Source organism: Sorex araneus, chromosome 5 (assembly GCF_027595985.1).
Source record: "Sorex araneus isolate mSorAra2 chromosome 5, mSorAra2.pri, whole genome shotgun sequence".
Taxonomy (NCBI): domain Eukaryota; kingdom Metazoa; phylum Chordata; class Mammalia; order Eulipotyphla; family Soricidae; genus Sorex; species Sorex araneus.
In genome coordinates, this window is record NC_073306.1 from 172,322,002 (window position 1) to 172,337,910 (window position 15,909).

Here is a 15,909-nt window from a genome sequence, read left to right on the forward strand (position 1 = left end):
GAGCTGGAGAAGTTCTATAAAGAAGAATACACCTTCTCAAGATCATTGTTGGTGATTTTAATGCCAAGATAGGAGCGAGAAGGTCACCCGAAGAACTCCACATCAGGACTCATGGCCTAGAATGGAACAAACAGGGTGAAAGACTGTCTGAGTTCATCATGTCGACCAACACCAATCATAGTAACTCAGTTCCAAAAGGCTGAATCTAAACATTGGGCATGGGAGTCTCCTGGTGGACAGTTCCACAACAAAATTGACCACATCACATTCAATGGAAGGTTTTGCCTGACCAATGTCGCTGTTGTCCCAAAATTCCAAACAAGATCAGACCACTGTGTCCTTCGTGCAAAATTCTACTTCACAGAGCGGGGAGAAAGGTCTGCAAAGTTTAAGTTTAAGAAGAGAACTCCCAGAATGACCACCAACTGGGAGCTCTTAGGCACTATTGTGGCAATGTGGGAAGATGCCGTCGTTGACAACATTGATGAGGAATATGAGGAATATGATCAACTGGTTCAGCACCTCCATGTCTGTGCGAAGAATGCCGAGAGTGAGAAAGCCACAAACAGACGCCTGTCTTCAGAAACTCTTGAGCTCATTCAACAACGTGGTTTGGCACGAGCCTCAGACAACCACAAGCTAACGTCTGAGCTCGCAAAGCTGTGCAGAGAAGCGATAAAGGAAGACTTCAAAGAGAGAAGAGCAGCAGTGTGGGTTGATGCGACAGAAGCTGGGAAAAGTATTCGCACCGCTCGCCTGTCCTTCGCCAACTACAAGACCAAGATGACTGCCCTCCGATGTCCTGGTGGACCTATCACATCTTCCAGAAGGGCAATGGAGAGGATTATTCACGACTTCTACTCGGATCTCTTCACCAGTCACGTCCACATGCCCACATACCAAATTCTGCAGGATGGATATGTCGTTCTTAACGTCCTCCCTTCCAAAATCCAACATGCCATTTCGGTCAGTAAAGACACGTACAGCACCCAGCCCAGACAAAGTCAGACCCAAAAACCTGAAGAATCTGCTACCAGTACTCGTCAATACACTGGCTTGGCTCTTCACATGCTACCTGTCCATACATATGCAAGGTTCCCAGAGGAAAACCCAGCAGGACCATTCTGTTGTACAAGAAGGGAGACATCCACGACATCAGCAACTATCGCCCAATCTGCCTGTTTTCCATCGTCTACAAGTTGTTCACTCGAATCATCCTGAATAGAATAGGCAGAACACTAGACGAAGGACAATCATGCGAGCAAGCTGGGTTCCGAAAAGGATTCAGCATAATTGACCATATCCACACAGTGACCAAGCTCATCGAAGTTTCGAGAGAGTTCAAGATGCCACTCTGTCTAACGTTCATTGATTTAAAGAAGGCCTTCCATTCTGTTGAGACTGAAGTGGTCATTAAAGCCCTAGTCAAACAGGGCATTCAAACTCAGTACATCAAGATCCTCCGTGAGCTGTATTACGGATTCACCACCAGGATCTCACCGTTCTACAAGGAAGTGATCAATGACGTAAAGAGAGGGGTTTGGCAGGGTGATACCATTTCACCAAAACTCTTCAGTGCCACCCTCAAAAACGTCATGCGATGACTGGAATGGGAAGGAATGGGAGTGAAGATAGACGGTCGGCAACTACACCACCTCCACTTCGCTGATGACATCATTCTCATAACTCAAACATTAGCCAACCAGCACAAATGCTGGCCGACTTCGCCCACAAGTGTGGAAAGATCAGACTGAAGCTGAATCTCACCAAAACAATGTTCATGAAAAACAAACTAGACCCTGACATTTCATTTGCTCTCAATGGAATGAACATGTCCGAATGCAGCAGCTATGTGTAACTGGGTCGAGAACAACATGAGGAGCGACTTGGTGCCAAAACTGTGCAGGAGGAAGAAAGCAGCGTGGAACACCTTCAAGAGTGTCAAAGAAGTGGTTAAGAGGATGAAGAACCTCCAGCTATGATCACATCTTTTCGATTCCACAGTTCACCCTGCACTAACATATGCCTCAGAGACCTGGGCTCTACAAAAACAGGATGAGAATGCTATTCGAGTATCCTAAATATTGAGATTTTTGGAATTGAAAGAGCCATGCTTGGAATATCATGTTTCACTCAAGTGAGAGAAGGAATCTGGAGTTCCGACCTCCGTCGATGATCAAGAATCAGGAACACTGTCTCATTTGCCAAGGCATCGAAAATCAGATGGGTTGGACACATAATGCGATTCAGAGATGACCGGTGGACTACAGCTGTTAACTGACTGGATTCCACAGGACATCAAAAGAATGCCTGGCTGCCCACCAACGAGATGGTCAGACTTCGTCAAAACCCTGAATGAACAGATTGAGACCCTTCCTGTTCCTAGAGCAAGCAGATATCATTGGGCTACACTAGCATGAGACAGGGACGAATGGAGATGTTACTGGCACCTGCTCAAGCAAATTGAAGATCAACGGGATGACAAGTGATACAAGTGATACCTTGCAGCATGAGGTCCTGAGTTTTATCTTGACATTGATGGGTGCAACCTGATCACCTTACCCATTGTAATATTGCTCCAGTCCTTGATTTTGAATTTTCAGTTGTCAAAAAAAAAAAAAAATCCTTTGCCAGAACATCAGTTTAAGCAGTGAGGAGGCACTAGAACATCTGCAGAATGACTTACTAAAAGTACAATCTCATGTCCACTTTTAAGCATATGTGCATTTAAAAATCTCTGAACTCAGGGCTGGATAGCACAGTGAGTAGGTTGCTTATCTTGCACATGGTCAATCCGGGTTCAGTCCCCTCCTGAATCCCACCAGGAAGTATAAGCCCTGAGCATTGCCAGATGTGGCAACAAGTTTCACAATGGAGACATTACTGGTGCCCGCTCGAGCAAATCGATGAGCAACGGGATGACAGTGACAGTGATACAGTGATTGGAACAAATACACAGAGCACTGCATAATTCGTAGGATGTCAATAACCCACTTTTCCATGACTCACATTATGTCTCTGGTTCCTTCTAAGACCACTAGGGGGCTCTGCTGGAAGGTAATTTTTGGCTTTGGTGTTTTTTTTTTTTTTTGATATCACGGTGAGATACAAAGTTGTTCATGATTGGGTTTCAGTCATACAATGTTCCAATGACCATCCCTTCACCAGTGTACGTTTCCCACCCCACCACCACCAGTTTTTTCTTTTTCCTAAAATTACATTAGCGTACTTAGCCACATAGGGACCTGTTTGAAGATAATGTACTAGAATTCTGAACTCTTAATAAAAACTGGGAAGATCATCTGATCTCGTTTCCTTATTTTTCAGATCAGAAACCTAAGTTGGCGATGATAGATGGTGTGGAGATGAGGGGCTGGAGGTGGGGTGGGGGACCCTTCCTGGAACCCCAGAGTACTGTAACAGGTAGGGCGCTACGCCTTGCAAGCAGCTGACCCCATGAGGTCCCCTACACGGGCATGGTTCCTGGAGCATCACCAGGGGTTATCCCTGAGCACCCCTGTGTGAGACCCTCCCCTCCAGCCCATCTTCTCTTGGAGGTAAGGTAGCACAAAGGGCTGGAAAGCAACCCATGGAATCCCAGAAGATGCTGCACCTCGCCCCCACAGATAAAAACCCCCTCTTGATTTCTAAGACTGAAATTCCCTTTTTGCTATGTGCCGAGTGCTTACTTCCCATGCTTAGTTCCCTTTTTGTTGCCACACTCTTGATAATTGTTCCTAATTTGTGAAAAATGTCTACTGCTATACTTGAAGTACATGAAATAGAATTGTCTTACTGGGGGTTGGCACATCTGGCTGTACTCAAGTGGACTCCTGGAGGAACTCAGGGGACTCAGGCGGGTCAACCAGGTCGGCTGAGTGGCACACGCCTTAACCCCTGTACTATCTCTCCGACCGGGAATATAAATTTCTTATTTTGTTTCTGGATCACACCTGGCGGTGCTCAGGGCGAGCTCCTGGTGGGCCTGGGGGACCATATGGGATGCTGAGGACCCAGCACAGGTCGGTTGCGACCAAGGAAAGTGCCTACCCCCGCTGTATTCTCTCCAGCTGCAGGAAATACAAATTTGCAAACAAACTACTATGTATTCCAAAATGTTCCATTCACAGGCGCTTTACTTTACGACCTCTTTCAAGGGGGCCTTTGAAACTCTCTCTCTACTTGCAACACTCGAGTTTACCTTTTACTTAGTATTTTCCAAGTGAATCAAATTCCAGGGCCAGCCCCAGGCTTTTGAAATAAAGCTGCCTACGCTGCAGCTCCGGACCCATGTCCCGAGCCTTCGATTGGATTGTCACGATCTGCAAACCATTTCCAACAGGGGCCCCGGGCTGCACCCTCGGGAGCTCAGAAAAGCAAGCAATTGTTGATGCTTCTCGGGACCCCCAGGGGAGATGGGTCCCCCAGCAATCGTGTGTGTGTGTGAGTGTGTGTGTGAGAGAGAGAGAGAGAGAGAGAGAGAGAGAGAGAGAGAGAGAGAGAGAGAGAGAGAGAGAGACCCTGGGTTCAGAAAAGCAATTGTTGATGCTCCTCGGGACCCCAGGGGAAATGAGTCCCCTCCCCCACCCCCCCCCCCCCCCGCCCCAAGCAAGCGTGTGTGTGTGTGTGTGTGTGTGTGTGTGTGTGTGTGTGTGTGTTTGGGAGAAGCTCTCTGGGGAGACTTCTGGTTTCAAAACCCCGGTTTTTAGTTGCAGGCAGTCCTGGGGAATTCATTCTAGGCCCGAGAGATCAGCAAACCGGGCGAGTGGGCCCACCCAGGGGGTCAGCTCCTCCGCAGGGCCATCTGCGTCCAAGAAGCCTCGCCGCGACCCAGCACTCCACCTAGGCTGCAAAGGTCTGGACGACCTGCAGCGACCCGCACTGACCGCAGGGACCAGGGCCACAGTCTGAACAGTCTGAGAACAAAAGCTGCGGGTTTTTTTAGGCCCCTTTCTGCCCCGGCGCACGGCTGGCGGGGAGTTTTCCTGGAGCGTGTTTCTCGTCCTGGACACACGACACTCGTGGGCTCCGGCGCTGGCGGAGTCGGGGCGGAGCGCGCAGCCGCGTGGGGCCGCGCGCGGGTTCGAACTCGAGTCCGGGCCCGGGCGCCGCACCCCGCCGCCCCTCCCCCGCCCCCTCCAGCCGCGGGGCTGAGAGGCGGCGCCGCCGAGGCCGCACCCCCCGGGGCGCCGGGCCCCAGCGAGCGGGCGGGCGGGAGGGCGGGCGGCGCGGCGCGGGCTCGCGCCCGGGCGTGTGCGCGGGGCTGCGCGCGGCGGCTGCGCGCCCGGCCGGCCGGCGCTGCGCATGCGCGGACCCGCCGCCATTTTGGTGGCCGGGCGCGGAGGTGATTCCACAGCGAGGCGAGCGCGGCGGCGGCGGCTTGAGGGTGGTGGCGGTGGCAGCGTTCGCGGGCTCGGGGGCGACTCGCCGAGGGAGGAAGCGGTGGAGGAAGAGGCGGCGGCGGCGGCGGCGGGGGTCGTAGCGGTGGCGGAGGAGGCGGGTACGAATCGGCTGCGGGCGGAGACATGGCCAACATCGCGGTGCAGCGAATCAAGCGCGAGTTCAAGGAGGTGCTGAAGAGCGAGGAGGTCAGCGCTGAGCGGCGGGCGCCCCCCGCCCCGTCCCCGCGTCCGCCCCCTCCCCCGCGTCCCGGGCCCGGGCGGGCGGGCGGGCGGGCGGGGGGGGGGTCGCCCCCGGGAGCGGCGGGGCCGGCCGGGCCGCCCGGGGAGCCGGCGGGTGGGGGAAGGGGAAGGTGGAACCGGATCCGGAGGCCGCGGCGGCCCGGCCCGCACTCGGCGGTTTCTCCCCTCCGTCCGCGGCCGCCCGGCGCCGGGGGTCGGGGGGCCGGGCTGGGGGCGCCCCCCGCCCTCGGGCAGGGCCGCGCCGCGGGCGGCAGTCGCCGGAGCGGGGCGCCGGATCGGAAATGAATTCCAGACGCCCCCTCTCACGCCCCCAGCCTCCCGCTCCCGTGCGCCCCCCGCCCCGGCCCCGGCCCTAGGCGCTGGCCGGGCCGCCTCTTTCCTGCCCTCAAGCTGCTTCCCTCCCTCCCCTCCCCCCCCCCAGTTCTCCAGGTAAAGGGCGAGTTGGTGGGGGTGGGGTGGGGTGGGGGGTCTGGCGGGCGGTGGGGGGCCACCGGGCTCTTCTCAGCCGGGGGTTGGAAGTGACCGTGCAGGGTCTGGGCGGTTTTAATTCCCGACCCTTGTAACGAGGTGCAGATCGGAGCGTGTCTTTCCAACCCGCCCACCCCCCCACACCCCCCAGACAATGCTCGGTGCCTGCGGGGTTGCGCCTGGAAACTTCATTATGATGCCTCTGCTCCTTGGCTTGCTGGGTACTTTGGAAAAACAGCCCCATTTTCAAAAAACGTGGGCTTTACTCGGGAGAATACGTTGTCAGGGCTCCCTGATGAAGGGAGTTGTGTGCTCTTGGTCCCCCAGATCTGCCTGCAATGATTTTAAGGGGGAAAATATTTTATTTAATTATTTATTGCCCGAGGGGGGGGTTGGTTCTCAAATTACTCTCGTCTCCGGGAGCATTTAGATGACTAGGAGTGTTGGCTGGGATTTCTCATCCCCCAACCCGGTCCCAAAATGTGCTCATAGCTAAGGCTCAAAATTAGGCAAGTATCAGTATGATTTTTTTGGTATCCCAGATCCGTAGGATTATGTATTTTTCTGGTTATTTAACACAAAAGAATTAAAATGCAATATTGAATGTTTCGCATGGGACAGACCATGACTGGATGTGTCACTGCTGTTTTTCTCTTGTGTGTTGGTACTTTGATCATCTCAATGATTTGTGAAATCAGCATTCTAAGTATGCGATGAGTAATTGAAACAAGTCTGGTAACTACTTAATTTGTAGTGTTACCTTTTCAGCTAACCATGAAGCTGAAATAGTTGCTTAAATATTTTTTAAAAGAAATACTAGCAAGTATATTTAATACAAAAATAATCTGTGATGATCAAATTTACAGACCATGTGTATGAACTCTTGCCTCTTATTTGTTCAGTGCCAAAAACACTGAATGCAAGGATGACTTGGTGTTTTCATGATACAGTGCAGAAAGTCATAAATGTCTTTACCAATACACTGTGCAACAATGATTCTTATTTTAATCACAAAATGTATTCCAGGATAGCTGACATATATTCCTAACAAAACATTATTCCTAGTATTGTTGCCAGCAGCCAAGATTACAGCCTTAAATGAGTAGGGGCCAAAGAGATAGTACAGCCGAAGGGCACGTGCCTTGCATGCCACTGTCCCGGGTTTGACCCAGGCACTCCTTACGTTCCCCCAGAAGTGAGCCCCAGCAGTCGCCCCCCAACTCATTACTGAAAGTTAATATATAAAATAATTCTTAATTTTTATGATTGAATGGTCTCTAAATGACTTTTACCTTGATCTTAAACAGTTTTTCAGTTTTGGTTTTGGGCCAGACCTGGTTGTGCACAGGGCTTATCCCTGGCTTTGTGCTCAGGCATCACTCCTGGTGGGCTCGGGACCACATGTCAAGCCAGGGATTGGACTGTTGGCCATGTTTAAGGCAAATGTCCTGTTCTCTTACTATCACTCTTAGTATCACTCTGACTCGATCGCGATATTTTTAATACTTGAAACTTAAATCTTGTATTGCCCAAATAGTGATATTGTTAGAATGATGCTGCTTTTTAAAAAAAATTAGGATTAAAAGGTTCAAATAATGTCAGTAAGGAAACAGGAAGTACAGACAAGATTTTTTTAACACTACCATTATAAATCTGGAACAAAGTTCTAAAGAACAATACAGGAAAGAGCTTAAATTTGATTATAACCATCAACAGTTCAGTGGACTCAATTCTCTTAGTGGATTATGTTGATTATTCCAACTCATTGAAAGATTTGTATGGGCTTGTGGGTACAAATGGAGGTGTTTTGAGTCGCCATCTATGCAACTCTCTAGTTTATCGAAGTTTACCTACCATTCTGGTGTTTAATAAGAGTTCTGGTTGATTGAAGGATATCTCTTTTTGTGTGGCCTTGTAAAGCTAGTTGGTGTTTTCTGAATTCTGGTCAAAAGAAGTCACAAGTGGTCATTCTTGGAATGTGTTGTTAATTAAAATGTAGCCTCCAAGATAAATCAATGTGAAAGTGAAAGGTGCTTCGAAACTGTGGAGGAGGTAGATTGGTGACCGATGTACATAAGGGTGAGGGGCTGGAGCTATAGTACAGCAGCTACTGTGCTTGCCTTGCACACAGTCAACCTGATTCAACCCCGGACACCCCATAAGGTCCCCTGAGCCTGCCAGGAGTAGTCTCTGATCACTGAGCTAGGAGTAAACCCTGAGTCCATCTAGGTATTGGTACCTCCCTCCCCCATTATCACTATCACTACCATCCTGTTGATCCTAAATTTGCTCGAGAGGGCCTAGTTGTGTCTCCGTTTGTCCTAGCCCTGAGATTTTAGCAGCCTCTCTTTACTCATCCTTCCCAACGCTGTTGCATTTAGAGGCTCTTTCAGGGTCAGGAGAATGAGACCCGTCATTGTTACTGTATTTGGCATATGAATACGCCACAGGGAGCTTGCCAGGCTCTCCCCCAAGGTGAGAGAATTGATCAAATTGATTACTTTTGTGTAGGGGATTAGGTATCTAGGGCCAAGGATGTGCAGTATCCCTTTTGGATTTTGAATATTGTAAATATGTCATTTATTAAAATAGTTGCAGCACTGTGGGCTGGTGTGTGTGTGTGTCTGTTTGAGGGCACACCCAGCAGTGCTCAGGACTTGCTCTTGGCTCTGCGTGCTCAGGGATGACGACTGGTGGTGCTGGGGTGGAACTCCGGTTGGCCACAAGCAAGGCAAGCACCCTGCTACACTCACTCCAGCCCCACCGTTGGCTGCTTTCGTCCCTTCAGACTGTCTGGAAACCTGTTGTCAGGTACTAATTTTTAAACTTGAGCCATTTGGACTTGGGGGAAATGAGGGATCTGGAGCCTGGGGGCCTAAACCCAGAACCTTCCATGCTAGGAGGCATGTGTTCTATCACTGATCCACATCTCTTCTCCCCTAACCTGAGTTAGTCTTAAATATTTCAACTTTGCCAGGAATTAAAAATTGATTTAATGTGAGTAGGTAGTTACTTGGAGTCAAAATGCACAAATGAATTTTTGGTTTTGATGAAACATAGTAAAACTGTAATCTGTATGTTAGTAAAGATTAGTACTATCTCTAGTAAATGTTTTCAGTACTACTATTGAAAAAATGTTAACCATTATTACTAATAACACTGAACATCATTAATAGAGTGGCTGTCTATGTCAGTATTTATACATTATTGTTAATTCTTGAGAATAGGTCTTTGATGGGGATGGAGAGATAGTACAGCTGCCAGGGCACTTACCTTGCACACAGCTACCCAGACTTGATCCCTGAGCACAGAGCCAGGAGTAAGCCCTGAGCTCTGCTGAGTATGCATCCTCCCCACACCAAAAAAAAAACAAAACAGGATATAGGTCTTTAAATTAGATATCTGTTTCTTAGAAAATTGGGATTTGGAGACATTAAATTATTTGTCTACAAACAATTTTGAGGTTTGGACCGGAATCTATTATATAGTACTATACAGTCGTGACCTCCTAAAGATAGCTGTGCTTTTTTCTTGTGTTTTTTGAGCCACACCCAGCTGTGCTCTGGGCATACTCCTGACTCTGTGCTTAGGGATCTCTTCTGGTGGGGCCCTGGGAACCATAGACCATCTGTGATCTCAGGAATCAAACCTGGGTTTGATTGAGCTGTGAACAAGGGCAGTGCCCTACCCACTGTACTTACTTTATCTCCAACTCCTTGGCATGCTTGTCATTATTAAAGTAATCGAGCCTGATTTGCATTACCGGCTAATGGATTTAAGTACATTCTAATTTGTTAGATTATTAAAATAAATATTCCAGGGCTGGTCAGGAATATAGCTCAAGTGATTGAGTACATATTGTAGCTGCAGTTTGCTAACATTTTCTAGGGTTTTCATAGGGGATATTTGACTCCATGGCTGTAACCAATTAATTTAATGAAATCTATTGTGTAAATTTTCCGTAAGCAATTAAATGGATTTTTGTATTGCCATTTTAATTTTATGTAATTGATCCAATTTGATCTAGGTTATTTTGTACAGAACTTACACCTTTTTTTTTTTTCCATTTTTGGGCCACAGCTGGTGATGCTCAAGGGTTACTCCTATTCTGTACTCAGGAATCACTCCTGATGGAGCTCTGGAGACGATATGGGGTGCTGGAGATCAAACCCAGTTCAGCCTTGTGCAGGCACACACCCTGCTTCTGTCCCTCCAGCCCGTAGAACTTGGAACTTTAGGAGAAAGTCTCTAGATAACTGTAGATCACAGTTTTTCAGTCTAGGCTCTTTTGACATTTCAGGTAGAAGAATAATTTTTTTGTTGTGATTGACTCTCCTGTGCATTTTACCACTGAGCCACACCCATATTTTCCTCTTTATAAATTAATGATTCTTTTTCTTTTTAATTGTACTCTAGTTTGATTTTTTTTCCAAAGGAGAAATCTTTGAGCAGAGCGATGTCCAGCAGGTAGGGTGTTGCTTTGCATGTGGTTGACCTGGGTTCAGTCCCCTGCATCCCATATGGCCATACGGTCCCCTAAACACCACCAGGACTAATTCCTGAGTGCAAGTCAGGAGTAACACCTTAGCATCCTTGGGTGTGACCCAAAAAGCAAAAAAAATTGTGTGTGCGTGGAGTGGGGACCACACCTGGTGGTGTGGTGCTCATGGGCCGTTGGGGTTTTTCCCACTCCCTGCTCTCCCCTGCTTGCTTCAGATCTTCCAGCTCTCTCAGGCCTACAAATGAACCAAAATCTGAGCGATTTATATATATATATATATATATATATATATATATATATTTCCCCCCCCCATTATGTCATCCATCTTAGTTTTGGGGGGTGCTCAGGGGTTACTGTTAACTCTGTGTTCAGGGGTTACTCTTTTTTTTTTTTTTTGCTTTTTGGGTCACACCCAGCAATGCACAGGGGTTACTCCTGGCTTTGCACTCAGGAATTACCCCTGGCAGTGCTTGGGGGACCATATGGGATGCCGGGAATCGAACCTGGGTTGGCCGAGTGCAAGGCAAACGCCCTACCCGCTGTGCTATCACTCCGGCCCCCTAGGGGTTACTCTTAAGTCTGTGCTCAAGAATCTCCTGGCAGTGCTCGGGACCATATGGAGTGCTAGGGATCAAACCTAGGTCTGCCGTGCAAGACAAGCCTCCTACCTGTTGTAGTGTCACTTAGGCCCCTAAAGAGTATTATAGTCTTACTGAAGATGAAACTGAATCCAATTAATGAGCGCAGTCCCTGAAGACTTACGGGTTGGGGATACATAAAAATGCTAGATGCAGAAAGTAAATAAATGCAATGGGAATTCTAAGGATGTGTGTGAAAGGTGGTTCTTGACCTAGGTTCCAAAGGGAAGACTCAGAGGAATTGTAGGGATCCTATAATTTGTAAGTAAATAATCTTTCTCTCCTCTTTTTCTCTCGCTCCCTCTCTCCCTCGTTCCCCCTCTCTCTCGCTCTCCTCTCCCCTCCTCTCTCCTTTCTCCTGCTTTTTGGGTCACAAACGCGGATGCTGAAGGGTTACTGCTGGCTCTGCACTCGGGAATTACTCCCGGTGGTGCTGGGGGGACCATATGGGATGCCAGGGATAGAACCCAGATTGGTAAGGCAAACATCCTACTCGCTATACTATTGCTCTGCCCCCCCCCCCTTTTTTTCCCCTTAATTTTCAGATCACCTGAATTGGAGCTGCCACTGTCACTGTCACTCCGTTGCTCATGGATTTGCTCGAGCAGGCACCAGTAACGTCTCCATTTTGAGACTTGTTACTGTTTTTGGCATATCCAATACGCCATGGGTAGCTTGCCAGGCTCTGTGGTGCAGGCTCAATACTCTCGGTAGCTTGCCAGGCTTTTGGAACTAGAAAGCTGAAATTGACAAAATCAGGAGAAAACCTGTTTACATATAAATAATATAATTGTGGCTTTAGTAACTTTCTAAGCTTCTTCACCTTATTCCATATTAAAGGAAACACCTTATTTCATATCAAAATAAAATGCATATACAATTGGACTGGAGATATGGCTCAGCTGGAAGCATGTTTTGTTTGCCAGAGGCTTCGATTCTACCTAGGGCAAGGCATTGTCCCCCAGCATCACTGGTGTGGCTGTTCCTATGTATCTATGTATAATACATGTCAGGTGTGACTTGATTTAACTCAGATCAAGAAATAGTGTCATAGGTGTTAAGTAGAATACTAACATACCATATAGTTACCAGTATCATAAGTGACCCCCTTTCCAATCACCTTTCTGACTTCTAATAATGTTTATTTCATTTACTTTGAAGGTTTTCAAGACATCACAATATTTTTGGGATTTTTTTTTTTAGGGGGTGCCCCACCTGGAAGTAGCTCAGGGAGTCTTCTTGCTCTTCATCTTGGATTACTCTTGTTGGGCTCTGGGGACCATATGGGATGTGGGGAATTGAACCCAGGTCTGCTGCATGCGAGGCAAGTGCCTTACCTGCTGTATTATCTCTCCGGCCCCTTTTCACAATATTTGTTAAAAGGTCTATTAATAACATCTTAAGTGTGTGTGTGTGTGTGTGTGTGTGTGTGTGTGTGTGTGTGTGTGTGTGTGTGTGTGTGTGTGTGTGAGAGAGACCGTGACCCATGGTGCTCAGGTTTTCTGGCATTGCACTCAGGCATTGCTGCTAGTGGACTCGGGTTCTGAGATCGATTCGGGTCAGCTGCACACCATGCAAGAACCCTACTCTGCACTGTACTAACTCACCAGCTCATATATGTACACATACGCACGTGCGCATATCTTGGGGAACCAATATCAGATCATAGCTAGGTTTCACTCTAGGTGTGCTGGGGTTTGGGTGGAGGGAAGGTCATGTGGTTCTCAGGTGGGCCATGGTCCCAAGGTATTCTCATGTAAAGCATGCACACCAGCTCCTTGAGTTATGTTTTTTCTTTTTTTTTTTTTTTCCTTTTCTTTTTGGGTCACACCCGGCGATGCACAGGAGTCACTCCTGGCTCTGCACTCAGGAATTAACCCTGGTGGTGCTCGGGGGACCATATGGGATGCTGGGAATCGAACCTGGTTCGGCTGCGTGCAAGGCAAATGCCCTACCCGCTGTGCTATTGCTCCAGCCCGTTTGTTTGTTTGTTTGTTTGTTTTTCAGCTCCTTGAGTTATGTGTCTGTCCTGGTTTGTAGGAATTCTTTGTTTGAGCCACCCGATGGGACTGTTTTTTTTTTCTGGTATAGTGATTGGAGGTCTCTCCTGAGAGTGCTTGGAGTGTCAAAGATTGGTCCCAGGCCTCCAGCTTGCAAAATAAAGTGTTTTAGCCCTTTGAGGTATCTCCTTAGCTATGCACTCTATGAGAGAGAGAGGGGGGTGGAGGGAGGGGAGAGAGAGGGAGGGAGGGGAGAGAGAGAGGACGGAAGATATATAAATTTCCTTGGGGGGAGGCATATTGGGCAATGCTCAGAGTTTATTCTTGGATCTGTGCTCAGGGATCACTCCTGGCAGGACTCAGGGGGATAGGGGGTGCCAGGGATAGAACCCAGGTCAGCAGCATGCAAGGCAAATGCCACCTCTTCTGTACTATCTTTCCAGCTTCACATTAGAGATTTTTTTTTTCTTTTTGGGTCACACCTGGCTCTGCATTCAGGAATTACCCCCGGTGCGCTCAGGGGACAATATAGGATGCTGGGAATCAAACCCGGGTCGGCTGCATGCAAGGCAAACACCCCACCCGCTGTGCTATCACTCCAGCCCCAACACTTTCGAGATTTTTAGTTGTTTTTCAGTGCTAGGGGTCAGCAAATCCATGTTCACATATTAAAGCAATTGGTCTACTCTTTTTTTTTTTTTTTTTTTTTGCTTTTTGGGTCACACCTGGCGATGCACAGGGGTTACTCCTGGCTCTGCACTCAGGAATTACTCCTGGCGGTGCTCAGGGGACCATATGGGATGCTGGGAATTGAACCCGAGTCGGGCGCGTGCAAGGCAAACGCCCTACCCGCTGTGCTATCACTCCAGCCCCAATTGGTCTACTCTTTTTTTTTTTTTTTTTTTTTTTTTGCTTTTGGGTCACACCCAGCGATGCTCAGGGGTTACTCCTGGCTTTGCACTCAGGAATTACTCCTGGCAGTGCTTGGGGGACCATATGGGATGCCGGGGATCGAACCCGGGTCGGCTGCGTGCAAGGCAAACGCCCTACCCGCTGTGCTATCGCTCCGGCCCCCCAATTGGTCTACTCTTAAGAGTCATATTTTCAGTTAACAGTTCCTCATTCCTTAATTGTTGAAACATCTCCTTTCAAAAAAAGAATAAGCTTCATTCATTTGGGTTAGTATGGGGGCCCCAGTGAGTGTTCAGGCTTACTTCTGGCTTTGTGCTCAGACTTTCTTTTTTCTTTTTCTTTTTGCTTTTTTGGGTCACACCTGGCAATGCTCGGGCTACTCCTGGCTCTGCACTCAGGAATTACTCCTGGCGGTGCTCTGGGGACCATATGGGATACTGGGGGTCGAACCCCTGTTGGCCACATGCAAGGCAAATGCCCTCCCCACTGTACTATTGCTTCAGCCCCTATCACTTCTCTTGAGCCACATTGGTGATGTCCAGTATTTACTCTTGGCTTTGTGCTCAGGCATCACACCAAGCCTGGTTCTGCCAATTCAAGCAACTTAATTCCTGTACTACCATCTGGCTTCTTTTGGTTACTTTATGGAGGGGTGCCACACTTTTGCATGCCTAGTTAATCCTAGTTGGGTTTTTATATCTCAGATGGGCTTTTTAAACTTTTTTTTTGCATTTTGAGTCACACCTGGCGATGCTCAGGGGTTATTCCTGGCTCTGCACTCAGGAGTTACTCCTGGCAGTGCTTGGGGGACCATATTTGATGCTGGGAATCGAACCGGGGTCAGCTGAGTGCAAGGCAGATGCCCTACCCGCTGTGCTATTGCTTCAGCCCTGGACTGCATGTTTTTTTTTTTTTTTTCTTTTTGGGTCACAGCTGGCGATGCACAGGGGTTATTCCTGGCTCGCACTCAGGAATCAGTGCTCAAGGGACCATATGGGATGCTGGAATCGAACCCCGGTCGGCCGCGTGCAAGGCAAATGCCCTACCTGCTGTGCTATTGCTCCAGCCCCTGGACTGCATGTTTAAAATAGTCTCTGCACCTCTCTTTTTTTCGATGTCTTGGTGGCCTGGCATACCACTGGATTTAATTTTTTTATTTTGCAGAGGGAGAGTTAACATTTCCTGTGATGCTGAGCATTGAACTTGGTGTTCCCATATGCAGAGCATCTTTTACAACCTTTTGAGCTATCTCCTGGCCTAAGGTTTAACTTTTTTGATTTTTGTGTGATAGTGATCCTGGGAATTGAATCCAGGTCCTTCTGCATGCAAGGCATGGATTCATCACTGGCCTATATTCCTGGCTTTCGGGTTAGTTTTTAGGCTCTTCGGAAGGCTCAAGGATGCCCCCTGGGATACATTTTACTCTGGGAGGATGTATTAACACGATCATGCCTGCACATACCAGTGGGTATCTCACACTTGATGTAGCTTAATTAACATAAACTGCAGCACTGGCTTCAATATGCTTTATGCTTGAACGCATAGATGTTATGCTGCTTAGACTCGTTGGTGCTTGAGGCCACCAGGGCCACATCTGTGTTTCAAGGCGGGGGCATGTAGTGCTGAGGATCATTCTTGGGGTTTCATGAATGCTAGGCATGTACTCTGGCCTTTTATCTCTCAAATCTCTTGATTTAATTTGGAAGGGGCAGCCACTCCTGGTGGTTCTGGGATGGCTACTCCTAGGG

General features: G+C 48.3%; 1 protein-coding gene across 2 annotated transcripts in view; it reads left to right on the plus strand.

Annotated features, from left to right (window-relative positions):
- Positions 1-5,357: 5,357 nt before the first annotated feature.
- The window catches only part of UBE2K (ubiquitin conjugating enzyme E2 K), a 59,489-nt gene continuing 48,937 nt past the window's right edge, over positions 5,358-15,909 (plus strand). For both annotated transcript variants that reach the window (XM_055138096.1, XM_055138097.1), the window contains exon 1: positions 5,358-5,588. In XM_055138096.1, coding sequence (XP_054994071.1) covers positions 5,526-5,588 — 63 coding nt within the window. In that variant the 5' untranslated portion in view covers positions 5,358-5,525. The remainder of the gene's footprint in view (positions 5,589-15,909) is intronic.